Genomic DNA, 12,193 nt, shown 5'->3' with positions numbered 1-12,193 from the left:
TGTTCTGCGCGCAAGGGTCGACCACCATGGTCGCGATCTTCCTGCCGCTCGTCGAAGCCGTGCATACAAATGTTTGTGCTCTGCTTTCAACGCATCATCGTACTCTACTCGTTGCATTCGATGACGTCGGATGAACGCGATTGCTTTCCTGCATGCCGAGTCGACGAGCGGACACTCGCAACCTTGTGTGGTGGGCGATTGGACGATGGGGGAAGCACTGCGCCGCGTCGTCCACTAGTTGAAGCCCTGATCACTCGACCACCATCACCAAGTGCTCATGATCGTCGAGTCGCATCCGGCAGGGACACCGGGGGATGCAAAGAGCTGTGACCTCTCGTCCATCACTGTGTGAGTTGTGGGCGTCCGGGGGGGATGCGGATGCACATAGAACCCCACGGGTATTGCCCACGGCTTTGAGCAAGATGTCTACCTGCCATCAGAGGACCAAGAGGATGCAAGGACAGTGTCGATCACAGAGGCTCGATCTCCTCCGACAACCATCTTGGTTATAATTAGTTGCGAAAACAACTAATCCTTGAAAAGGGCTCTTGCAGTGCCTCTCCTCGTTCCATCATGTGCACCTCATCCACCATCGTGGATGCACCCCAAATCCAACATGGCCGACTCTTCCATCTGTGTTGTCGCGTCTGGCCCACCTCCCGCGTAGAGAGAAGTAGACGCTGGTCGATCAAAAACCATACTTTGCCATGGATGCCGATGCCCGGCGCTTGACCAAGTTCACGCAGCGGCTCGACTCGCTGCCGCTCCTCAAGAAGCAGGTAGCGAATGTCTTTTGTGCACGCCAGCCTCGCTCCTCTCGCGATGGGGAGGGACATCCTGGCGGGCGGACCAGCCTTGGCAGCCAAAGTATTGACTAAATCGACGTAGGTGTTTGTCGTCGAAGTGTTTCAGAACCAACGGCGCCACGACCACAAGTGGCACCGAAAGTACTTGCGTGCCGTTCCAACGTTCTCGTGCCGCGATGGCAGCGCAAGCTGCGCGAGGTTTCCCAAGCATTTGGCCCCTCCACCTGGCTACGACTGGGTGGATCGGTGGCGGCCGTGCCTGAAGGGTTCCTGTGATGCAAATGGATGGACGTACGCTTCGTCGTTTGACCACCTCGTCCACGACTTGGACACCAGCGCGGCCGCACGTGACACGGACAGCGTCCGACGCCGGCGCTGGGTGCGGACACTAGAGTGCCGAGTTCTGTCGTTCCCGTGGAAGGACGAGAGGTTGGGGGTGTCGTTGGTGGAGCCCCCCGACTTGAGTCGACAAACGTGTGTCCAAGTGCACTCGCGCGCCCCACTGCCCATGTACTTGCTGCCCGTGGGAGCGACGCATGCCACCGCGGTCAAGTACGCGTCCAAAGATGACCTTCGCATTCACGCCATGCTATCCAAAGGCGACTTACTTCTACGCGTCAACGACGTCGACGTGTCCACAATGCCGTTCGATCAAGTCGTCGGAGTACTTGAAGACGCATTCGAGGCCGCGTCCATGTGCTTTCTGCGCTTTGCCGCGGCCTCGGGGCAAATTCGCATCCACGCCTGTACCCGCGCCGCGCGCAAGTGCCATCTCGCCCCAGGGTTCCGCCTCGTGGGACTGAATGGGCGATCGGTTCAACATCTTCGCCTCGTGGATGTTGAGAGCATTCTGCGGCAAGCCCCTCGCAACGCATGCGTCCTTCGCTTTCACGAAGGATCGAGCGATTGGAGGAGTGGATTGCCGCAGCCATATGCCCTCGTCCAACGGAACGTCCTGTGCGTGAAGGAGCGAGAGCTGAAGCCACACGTCAGTGTGCCTTGTGTTGGACCGGACGCGACGGCGTCGACGGCAGCGCCGCACAGATGGCTCTCGCTGGGCTCCCGAGTGAGTGCGCTGTTCGCGCTGTCGAGTTAGTGGTCCCTTTCCATGTATGTTCTCGGTGATCGTAGCAAAACGTAGGCGTAACACTGACAGAGTTGCTTTCAACGGTTCTTGCCATCCTCGACATCAAACAGGACAGCTGAATACGAAACTCCTACTCGTCGTCGTCGTCCTCTTCGTCGATGTTTCCGGCCGCATCCTCGTCGCCTTGATCGTCCACGTCGACTTCTGCATCGCCTTCAGACTCTGCTTCCCCATCGTTTCAGCATCTGTGTCGTCGTTCGGGCCATCATGCTCCTCTTCATTGCCATCGTCCATGCTCATCGCATCGTTGGAATGGACTTCTTGAGCTGCATCGTTATCAACGCTTTCCTCGTCTTCCATGTCGTCATCTTGATCGCCTTCCATGGGAAAGTCGTCGTGTTCACTTGGGTCGTCGTCTGTGTACCTCCCGTCGCGCTTCCTGTCGCCTTCTTCCTGGCCATCCAACTCATCGTTTTCCTCGGTTTCGTCTCCGCCTTCGTCGCTGCTCTCGTAATCCTCCTCTTCGGACGCTTCGTCCAAGATAAACTTGCTTCGCTTTCGGCGAAAGGCCGACGACTTTGGCCCTTGATGCCACTGCTGCACTTCTTCCTCTTCGTCGTCGATCACTGAAATGTCGTCGTCGGAATCGTTGTCGTCGTCGTCCTCACTCGTCACGGGCTCGGTCTCTACTGCCTTCAGCGACGATGTGGCGACTTTTCGGGTCCGCTTTGCCGGAGAGAACTTGTCAATCATATCGTCGAGAGCCTCCAGTTCGTCGGCGCTGCTCCGCTCCTCGTACTCGATGTCGTCGTCACCTTCGCCTGCGCAAAAGCCCTTCAAGTTGCCGTTCTCATCCATGTCTTCCATGTCGCGGAGCATGCGATTCGGCAGGTCGAACGCGCAGTTTGGAAAGTACTTGGACATGTCGGCGGGATCGCCTTCCAAGTCGTCAAACACAGGATTGAGCAAGAGGACGCGCTGGACAAACGCTTGCATCGCGTCCATGGGCCAGTGCTCGCACACACGATGCAGCAGTTTGCACGCGTCGTCCATGTAGTTGGCGCTCTCGATCAGCGGCGTTACAAAGTCAGCGATCTCGTCTTGGGACATCGTGGCTATCCACAGAAAAAAGCAATGAGCACACGCTGTCACGGTCCAAGACAGGAGCAACTTTGCATTCCCAAGTGAAGAGTGGAAAGGATGTCTGTCGTACCAAAGTCGACAATGTCCGCAATGCTCGCGAGGAACGTGTCATCCGTGAGGCGCACCATGTCGGATTCAATGCATGCGCTGAGTTTTGTACTCAGTACCGCCAAGGAGGAGGACCCGTGGCGCAGGAGCTTGACGATTTGATCGACTTTCAATGGCACGTTCAGGCCGTCGAGAAATTCAGCGCAGACAAACTCGGGGCAATTCTGCTCGAGGAATCGCACCGTTTTTTTTCGTTTGAAGCGCCATTGGTGGCAAATGAGACGCACGAGACGGCCCATGTCAACCAGGTTCCACTGATCGACCGCCGCGGCGTCGATGAGTCCGTTCATGAAGGTCATTTTCCCTGCCTTGGACAAAGTCGGCATTGGATCGATTTGAGGGGTCGGCGGAGACTCGTTCAACTGATTCAATTGTTTCTGCATCACTTTGACCGCGTCTTCTAACATAGTCGCTCCGACCGGCGTGGTGGTTTTCGGCATCTTGCGCTTCTTGGAGGGAAGCTCGGCAACGTCAGTCGGCTTCGTCGCCGCCTTGAGTGACGACTTCTTTTCGATTGACGGGGATTCTGACTCAAGCTGTCGAACACGTTTTTGGGCCAAATTCGTCTTGGGGAAAACTTTCGAGGCAACAGAGTTCGTGGTAGCTTTGCTACCGGACGAAGCACGGCCTCCAGATTGGGACTTTTCGTGAACTTCGAACACAGCCTCTTGCTCCGAGTCGCTGGTGTCGTCCTCCCTACCTGCGGTTCTTGTGTGAGCGGCTGATGGATTCGACTGCGTGGAGGCGGCGGAAGTTTTTAACTTGGCAGGGTGTCGTGCAGTGCGCGCGTCTGGCTTCGTGCTGGTTCTTTGGTGGGTTGTGTCCGTTTTTACCGTCGACGCATTCATTTGCTTGCTTCGAGTTGACACGCCAGACTTTGAATTGGTCAGAGCTTGGGATGACGCCACCTTGGCTTTGACAACGTCGTCGTCGTCATCATCGTCCGATGCTGCATCCTGTGGTAGACTGAAAGTCGTCCGAGTTGCTGGTTGCGAGTCCGAATCGCTAGAATCGTCCATCGATCCGAGTGGGATTTTCTTCAACAGGAGTGCATTCAGCGAGTCATGATGGGAAGAGGTCGACGATTGATTTGATCGGATTTCCCCGTCCTTCACCTTGACGGGGGCAGGTTTCATCCGGGTTTTGGTAGCCGCGTCAGCGCCGTCCGATTCACCAGAGAGGTGCTCAGGGAGTTGCTTGGACGACGTGAGGGTTAATGGCACTGCTTTAGTCTTGCGCTTCTCTTGGTGTACTCTTCGTGGTTCCAAAGCCGTGTCGTTGACATGGAGATGCGGCGTGGACGTTGTCAAGGCCCTCTTGGCCTTCTTCAATTTCTTGCTGGTCCCTACGACACTTCCAAGCTTGAACTCATCCACGTCTGCGTAGGTCGCACGTGGAAGTTTTGCTGTATGCTTGACGTCTTGGCCGGTGTTCGAAGAGGCATCGCGGGTGCCAGGTCGGGGCGGCATTCTCCTGTCGAGGGGTATTGAATGGTTTGGAGGAATTCCCCCCGGTGTCGTGACTGTGTTGTGTTTGGCTGTGGCGGACTTTGTTTCTAGATTTGTGGATTGCTGTTGCGGCAAGTCTTCGTCGGAGCCAGGTGCTTGCGGTGGAAACGTCCGCCTTCCAGCCAAACGCGGCTTCCTTTCGCTGTCGCTCTCCGAGCTACTGTCGCTTGCTTTGACGTGTTTTTGCATGAATCGAACAGCGTCGTCGAACGACGTTGGGTTTGGTGTTTGTTCTGCTGACACATCTGCGCGAGGTCGCTTGGAAATGGCTGCTTTGGATGGAATGACGACGTCCTCAATCGGTCGCTTCACCTGCACGACAGACACTAGTTTCTTCTTCTTCTTCGTTGTTTGAAGCTGGATCGGAGAAGCAACGAGACTGGGTACAGAAGTGGTTGTGGCGGCAGGTCGTACTGACGGACTGGTCACAAACAGTTGCGATCCCTTCTTTTTCTTCTTCTTCCGCTCTAAAAGTGGTAATACCGCATCGCCGCCAGATCCTTTCGACCTCGTGTTGCGCGCAATGGCCTTCCCGACGACTTTAGCCGACCTCGCCATTCACTTGCACGCTTGACGACGTCGCGCGCAACCAAACGCGATTCTGACAATGGAGAAAACGTTTTATCTTTAACGCCTTTTCATTCCCTGCAATGCAGGAATGTTTTTCTTAACAAGTAGCGCGTTTTTTGTGCTGTGAAACCGAACGCACTTTAGCGGCCCTCCTTTCCCGCCAAACCAGTGGCGTCCAGGACCGAGGCCCAAACTGTCAAGATCTGCCGCTACGAAACGTGAAATTCTTGGCTACGTCGACCTTGAGCTATTTTACACAGCTGGATGCGCAGCTTGGCACAGAAGGACTGACAGGTCGTCGCTTCGACAATCTTGAATCGAAACTTGTCCAGATTATGCAAGGGCACCAAAATAAACAAAATACATCTATTCATGACGACGAAACGGAGGAAGATTATTTAAATGAATCGTGTGTATTCACGATAACGGTAATGATGATGGTGGAGCTCGGTCAAAGGTTTTGGGGCAAGTAAAGTGCACAGCGCATCATGTGCCTTGTCCGGTGCATGACGTCTCCATGTCCTTCCAGCTCTTCCTTACAAGTTACGCACGTGGCCAACACGGTTTCGGCGAACTAGCTCATCCTAGGAGGAACCATAGGTGTGCAAGTCCAAGAGCCGTGACCAGCGTACTTTGGCGCTCGAAGTGATCCTTGCATTGGCCGAACATGATGCTAGTTTGAAATAAATACGATCCTAACTTCTACGGATACCTCTCTCATAATGCGTTGGTACCCTTGGTCATGGACTGAACAAGCGCCTTGGTCTCGGCAAGTTCCTGCTTCAACGACTGAACGAACCGCGTCAACTCGGTCATGGCTGAGCGCAGCTCGTCGTCGTTCATGTCGTTGACGGATCTGGTGGCGCTTCGCTTGACGCGGCGACGTCGCTTGATCGAGAGGAGTTGATCGGACTTGCCACGAACAAACTTGGCGTGCTTGAACTCGTACACGATGACGTCGCTCACGACAAACTTGGATTTGCGGAAGCCGTACGAGTTGAGTTGGCGCGAGAAGCTCTCAAACTTGATGGGCTTGAAGAAGCGAGGGATGATGTTTTTCTCGAGCGCATCCGAGTTGTAAATGGCAAATGACGTGCCGTCTTGCGTCCATGCGGCAATGTGGTCGGGGCATTGCTCAAGCATCCAGTAGAGCTTCTCCAAGTACTTGGTCGTTTTGTCCGTTGAGTCTGGTGGCTCGACTTTCATCGCATTGGTAGCACGGACCGAAACCCCTTCCTTCGACATATCTTCCAAGCCAGACGAGTCGGTGGCAATGGCGCCGTCGCAGTCGAGCGAATCGTCGCTGAGGGCAGAGGCATGGTCAAGGAGATCATCGAGGAAAAAGTCATTCATGCACACGTCGATGCGGCTCATGCTGCGAGGCACAGGATTTGATAATGACCTTATGTCTCGTGGCCCGTCCATCGACCACCTCTATCAAATCCAACAACCCAAAAACACAACAGTGCGACGGGTTGTGGAGTACAAACCAGCATTCCGGTCTGTTTTCACTATAATATTCCCGAGTCTCTACGCATTTGTATGTGGATCCAACGAGGCCGACATAAAATGATCCAGAATGCTTGTCACGTGAGCATGAAGCCGACCATCCAATATCCAACATCGTGCCACTCAGCCAGCGGCCTTTTCACTGTCCAACGCGCTGTCCAGGCAAAGAGTGGGCGACGGGACCCCACGCAGGTTCAACAAGTTGAAGGGTCACGTGACAAAGCACAGTAACATGCACCACCGCATGGCTGTGCGGAAGTCAAATGATGAGAAGGCAACCACGGCTTGAACCATCTGCCCGTACTGCAAGCTTGATAATTGTGTTGGGAGTGGCCCTGCTGCGGGACTCTGCTGAATCCCACATCTGCCCCAGAACACCGTACTGCACGACAACGCGAGGTGTTGGAGAATGTGAGTGGCCCACGCCGCCGACTGCTCCGCTCGTACATCTACAAGCACTGGGTGCGTTGCGTGTGCCTCCCTGTAGCCGCATACACTCGTTGGCCCGTTCATGTGTAAATCGTTCGTACTTCCCGAATACATGAACCAATGTTTTGAATGCAAGTTGTTGCTTGGGGGATTTCATATGCCGAATTGTTTACGTTCCCATGACCCCATGGGTGCCACGACGAGTGAACAAGAGATCCATTGCGACCACGACCTCAACAGCGGGTCGAGTGCATAGCTATGAATAGTGTGATAGCTATCACTTGCACAGCAGCGTCGCCCCGGAAATGGCATTCCGCACGGAAGTGCAGTCGCCCTTTTCGGCCAACCCGGGGGGTTGGACTCATCAACGATACATGCGGACATGTTGATACAGATGAACACAACCAAAGCGCACGGGCGAAAAATCCATACGCATCCAACGATACGCTGGGGGGGAGGGTGACCTTTGCTCCCAGTCAGTTGATCGAGCATCGGTTTGTTCTCCCCACGTCGTGGTTCCGGCCTCCACGGCGTTTCTCGGTCATGACATGCTCCACTCCCCCCTGCAAAACCTCGTATCCAGAGCGCCGTACGAATTGTTATATAAGGACATTGGTTGGATTGTTGCGCCTGTGCTTCGTGCACTCTTCGGTGGAAGACCTCTGCTACGAACGATATGGGGCACTCTTCAAGTTTGATCGTTGTAGTGGCACCAGAATTGGCGCGCCAGGGCTTTGCCACGTCATGATGAGGATCAGACAAGTTCTACCAATTAAGTTAATTGAAGCGTGAACAGTCGCGACGTGTCAAGTGGCTCGCTTCGCCGCGAGCGACGCCGCGAGGGCCTTCGTTTCATGAAGCTCAGTATGTAAGGTTTGCACAAGCTGGACGAGGTCTGTCATGGCCGCGCGGAGGTCGGCATCGTTCATGTCTTGGATGCTCTTTGGGCCCTTTCGTCGGATGCGACGACGGCGTTTGATGGACTCGAGAAGGTCGGGTCGGCCGAGAACAAAGCTGCTGTGTTGAAACTCCAGAAAGGTCGTGTTGTCTGGGTTCACGATTTTGGACTTTTTGAACCGGTACGAGTTGAGCTGTCGGACGAAGCTTTCAAACTTGATCGGTTGAAAGTGTTGTGGAATCACGACCTTTTCCAACGATTCAGGGTCGTAGATGGCAAACGCCGCGCCACTGCGCGTCCACGATGCAACTGTCGGTGGGCACACGCTGAGCATCGTGTACAGTTTTCCAAGGTACGACACGCACTTTTCATCATCGTCGGGGCCGTCGACGCTCGAGGCGCAGCGGGCAGGTAGGGTGGATGGCGACGCGGCAAATGCGCGGTGCATCGACGATGACTCGTCGCTGGACGCATACTCAAACAAGCCATCCCGAAGGAAGTCCGAAATATCTCCCAGCACTTCTTCAAACGAGGGCGTCATGTGTGTGGATATTGAATTGTGCCATGGCGGGTGAACGCGCCGCCACCTGTGTGACCTCTCCGGCATCACCAGCATTCTGGATATTCAGAATGTATGTTCTTCAGCCGAATTGACAGTTCGAGTTTGCACCAATCCAGTAGAGGTGGAAAAATGTCGGGAGGGTCGTCGAGACCGATAGGGGCGTCTCTGTCCAACGCCGAGCTGTCCACGGACCTGGGGAGGAGCTCTGGGTGGAAGTGGCTGAGGATGCCACTGACATTTGTGGGCGCCGACAAACGAGGAAAGTGCTGCATTGTAAATGAGCGACAGGGGTGCGAAAGCTTGATGCGAAGGTAGGTTGCCACTAACGAAGACCAACCTGTCCATCGCCATGGCCTTCAATAGCAAGTAGGTGATGCACAGGACGACCGATCTTAGAGATCCCACAAGGGAAGGCGACTCCGCGACACCGATTTTTGATAGCGACGATGGAAGGATGGGTCGTGCTCACGAGTAGGCTCATGCGCTACGGTTGTTCACTGAGTGTGGCAAAGGGATGTGGCCGTGCGAACGATCGTGTAATCGCCATAGCTAGCTCTGTCCATTCGATGAATATGATGCTGTTGCGGAGAGAATTGTCCCGCAAGGTATCCATACTCACAAGCGCCACCCGCGACAAGTCGACTAGCCCACCTTGAACTTCAAGGGACAGTATTACATTTCGTCTTGATTTGGTCCAAGGCAGCATGCTCCACAAGGAGTGCCGCCTTGGTTGCGGCGATCTCTGCCTGAAGTACTCGAACGCTTGCCACGAGCTCGGACAGTGTTGCTTTGAGTTGTTTTCGTCGTGTGGAGTCGTTTGTTTTAGGTCGCCATGACCGGCGACGAGGGTGTTTGGTCGTAGCGGGAATGGTGGGGTCGTCGCGAACGAAGTGGCTGTGGTGATAGCGCACGCTGACTTTTCCATTCGAGTCGACGAAACGAGTCCTTTTGAATTGATACAACGCGAGCTGCCGTACAAACCGCGCTGTTTTCGTGATGTGAAGGAACTGTGGCAGCATGTTCGTTTCCAATGCACGGGGATCATAGATCGTAAACGACGAGCCTGCTGTGGACCAGGACGCGATGTGGGCGGGACAATGCTCAAGCATGTTGTACAGACGCTGCAGAAACGTCGTCGACGAGTCTGTGTCAACGCGCAGCAGGGGACAACCGGGAGCTCTTCGAGTCGGTGGAAGTCCAAGTTCTGGACGCGTCGGTAGTGCTTCCATCCTGGCTCGCTGGTCTACTAGGACGGCATGCACATCGCTACTGATGCTGTTGCAAGCCATTGAAAATTCGGGACTGCATCGCGTGCAGTGCTTCGCTCTTCACATGATCGGTCTGTCACTCGCGGTGGCGTGTGGACACGGCGTGATGGGCTTGCTGGAATAACATGGGATCGTCGAAATATGCTGCGAGATAGCATCAACTATTTACAGCGAAGTCATTTAATTCTATTACTTGCTTTATGTATTTCTTGTGCATAAATATTTAGAGATTCGACTTGTGCAATATAGCTCACAGAGCCATACGAGACGAACCGAGATATTTTGCGGCGTCGTGTCCATCGTGTCCAGTGCCAAGAGCATGTTCCAGCTTGGTCGAGTGGAAAGTTTGGGGCGACCACTCGCCAGCTCCCTTTGGAGTTTGGCTTGGGTGTGGTGCGTGCTTGCAATATCTATTTGTCATGTTCATAAGTTAAGTCGTGCTCTGAAAGGGTCGATGCAGGCAATTGCGTTGGGGCTAAGGTGTGGGGGCGTCGCAGGGGGATGTTTCCACGAGGGATTGGACCAACGACTTCATTTCGGCCACTTCTGCATGCATCGTTTGCACCATACGGACCACGTCACTGAACGTCGAACGTAACTCGGCGTCCGTCATGTCCTCCACGTCGACGGCACTCCATCGCTGCATGCGCCGGCGGCGTCGCTTGATGGTTTTGAGTTGGTCCACCTGACCACGCACGAAGAGAGGGTGGGCAAACTCGAACACTATCGTGTGGTTCTCGACGAGTTTGGTCTTTTTGAACCCGTACGAGTTGAGTTGACGGGCGAAGCTCTCAAACTTGATGGGCTTGAAATACGTTGGGAGAATTGTCTTCTCCAATGCGGTCCAGTTGTAAATGGCAAACGACGACCCGCCATTCGTCCACGCAGCAACACTGGACGGGCATTGCTCCAACATACTGTGGATTTTAGCGAGGTACACCATTCCCTTTTCGGAGGCTTCTGACGGAGCTACGTCGGGAGTTGGTCCGAGATCGTTGGCGGCGAGAATCTCCATCGAGTCGTCGGACGAGTACGTGTCAATGACACTGCCATCACAATTCATGGCGATCCAATCGTCCCCATTGTCGTATTCCTCTGCTCCAACGGAGAGCAAGGCAGAAAAATCCACGCCTGGCACCGTGACGTTGAAATCATCCGAATTGAGGTCGCCGTTCGGCAATTGCACGTCTTGTTCTTGAACATCGAGCACATTCACTTCGCATGCCAAGAGGAGTTCGTGAAGGTCAACGTCAGGGCTCTCGACCGTGTCGAGGCTGTGGCGTGGCGACGTCGCGGTCATCCTTGGTGTCGTTGAGAAAGTGAAAATGCCGCCGAGGACAGATTTTGAAACCCACGTTGCGACACTTTGTTGATCGTACGTTAGGAGCCCCCAAGCGCTGTGGCTGGATGTTTATCCATGGATATTGTTGCAATAGTGACGGCGCGGACGTCCAGCGTCCAGCTCGAGGAGCCTTCGCTGGAGCTATTGTGGTGTTATTCGTTTTCCAAGGGTTTTCCATCGCCACGCCCTTCGTTGGTAGTTCTCTTGATCCATCGGGAAATTCAATTTCCACAGTTTTGACCACCACTTCGGTCGATCGAATTTGACCGTCGCTCTTACGCATGCACTCCCTCTTGCGTCCTTGATGTGGAAGAGTCATGCCGACAGCGGAACTTCCTGGCGCTGAAGATGCGAGAATGCCCACTTGCAAAATGCTCTGACCATGACGGCGTGACGAGAGATGTTGAGGTGCATTTGAGGGTCGTTTTGCACGCCGAGGGAAGATTCAGGGGGGACCCAGGCATGGCGTCCGTCCTCATCACTCCATTTACTCGCAGTAGTCGACACAAAAATAGTGTAGAACAAAACGATTCCTCGGAGATGCATGGGTTGCGAGTGACACCGAGCCAAACATGTGAAATCAATTGCAACTCCTCCTGCTGGTTCGTGATGCAAAGCGACTGTTCTCGTTCTCTGGGTTGCTGAGCGGGAAGTGCTGTAGCCATCGAGATCATCACAACGACCGCACCATCCCTTCGTTCCGACGCCAAGGACAAGGAATCGAATGCCTCACACAAACGATCATGAACCTCATCCTCCACACACTTTCCAGCCCAACATCCACATCGCCCTCCCGCTGAAGGCCGTGGGGTGTACCCACATGTCTTCGTTATGTCCCTTTCCATCAGAGATTTTCTTCCTGAAATACTATTATCTTAGCCATATTGATAGCTCATACACTGCTACTTGAGCTGACGAATTGGAAATACTAGACCCGTCCCGCGCTTGAAATACCCAAAGGTT

At 54.3% G+C, this 12,193-nt stretch overlaps 6 protein-coding genes across 6 annotated transcripts; 1 reads left to right on the top strand and 5 right to left on the bottom strand.

Annotated features, from left to right (window-relative positions):
- Positions 1–679: 679 nt before the first annotated feature.
- On the top strand, positions 680–1,902 carry H310_06442 (hypothetical protein; the record flags this gene model as incomplete). Its single annotated transcript, XM_008871506.1, has 2 exons — positions 680–779; positions 889–1,902. The coding sequence occupies exons 1-2, from the start codon at positions 708–710 to the stop codon at positions 1,900–1,902; spliced, it is 1,086 nt and encodes a 361-aa protein (XP_008869728.1). The 5' UTR covers positions 680–707.
- On the bottom strand, positions 849–5,258 carry H310_06441 (hypothetical protein). Its single transcript, XM_008871505.1, has 2 exons — positions 3,107–5,258; positions 849–3,008 (listed from the first exon to the last, which is right to left on the bottom strand). The coding sequence occupies exons 1-2, from the start codon at positions 5,208–5,210 to the stop codon at positions 1,996–1,998; spliced, it is 3,117 nt and encodes a 1,038-aa protein (XP_008869727.1). The 5' UTR covers positions 5,211–5,258; the 3' UTR covers positions 849–1,995.
- Positions 5,259–5,879: 621 nt separating this feature from the next.
- Positions 5,880–6,668, bottom strand: H310_06440 (hypothetical protein). Its single transcript, XM_008871504.1, has one exon. The coding sequence runs from the start codon at positions 6,645–6,647 to the stop codon at positions 5,940–5,942; it is 708 nt and encodes a 235-aa protein (XP_008869726.1). The 5' UTR covers positions 6,648–6,668; the 3' UTR covers positions 5,880–5,939.
- Positions 6,669–7,872: 1,204 nt separating this feature from the next.
- H310_06439 (hypothetical protein) lies at positions 7,873–8,663 on the bottom strand. Its single transcript, XM_008871503.1, has one exon. The coding sequence runs from the start codon at positions 8,597–8,599 to the stop codon at positions 7,967–7,969; it is 633 nt and encodes a 210-aa protein (XP_008869725.1). The 5' UTR covers positions 8,600–8,663; the 3' UTR covers positions 7,873–7,966.
- Positions 8,664–9,107: 444 nt separating this feature from the next.
- Positions 9,108–10,003, bottom strand: H310_06438 (hypothetical protein). The gene has a single exon (XM_008871502.1). The coding sequence runs from the start codon at positions 9,907–9,909 to the stop codon at positions 9,280–9,282; it is 630 nt and encodes a 209-aa protein (XP_008869724.1). The 5' UTR covers positions 9,910–10,003; the 3' UTR covers positions 9,108–9,279.
- Positions 10,004–10,289: 286 nt separating this feature from the next.
- Positions 10,290–11,417, bottom strand: H310_06437 (hypothetical protein). Its single transcript, XM_008871501.1, has one exon. It carries the CDS (start codon positions 11,186–11,188, stop codon positions 10,364–10,366), a length of 825 nt encoding a protein of 274 aa, XP_008869723.1. The 5' UTR covers positions 11,189–11,417; the 3' UTR covers positions 10,290–10,363.
- Positions 11,418–12,193: the final 776 nt, after the last annotated feature.

The sequence above is a fragment of the Aphanomyces invadans genome, assembly GCF_000520115.1.
Source record: "Aphanomyces invadans strain NJM9701 unplaced genomic scaffold supercont1.11, whole genome shotgun sequence".
NCBI classification, from domain to species: domain Eukaryota; phylum Oomycota; class Saprolegniomycetes; order Saprolegniales; family Verrucalvaceae; genus Aphanomyces; species Aphanomyces invadans.
Note: the sequence above shows the minus strand (reverse complement) of the source record. Positions and strands in the feature narration are given on the sequence as shown.

Coding starts and splice junctions, on each gene's coding strand:
- H310_06438 (XM_008871502.1), bottom strand. CDS start 9,909: ATGGCTTGCAACAGCATCAGTAGCGATGTGCATGCCGTCCTAGTAGAC.
- H310_06441 (XM_008871505.1), bottom strand. CDS start 5,210: ATGGCGAGGTCGGCTAAAGTCGTCGGGAAGGCCATTGCGCGCAACACG. Junction 3,009..3,106: donor TGCGGACATTGTCGACTTTG/GTACGACAGACA, acceptor TTCTGTGGATAG/CCACGATGTCCCAAGACGAG.
- H310_06439 (XM_008871503.1), bottom strand. CDS start 8,599: ATGACGCCCTCGTTTGAAGAAGTGCTGGGAGATATTTCGGACTTCCTT.
- H310_06440 (XM_008871504.1), bottom strand. CDS start 6,647: ATGGACGGGCCACGAGACATAAGGTCATTATCAAATCCTGTGCCTCGC.
- H310_06437 (XM_008871501.1), bottom strand. CDS start 11,188: ATGACCGCGACGTCGCCACGCCACAGCCTCGACACGGTCGAGAGCCCT.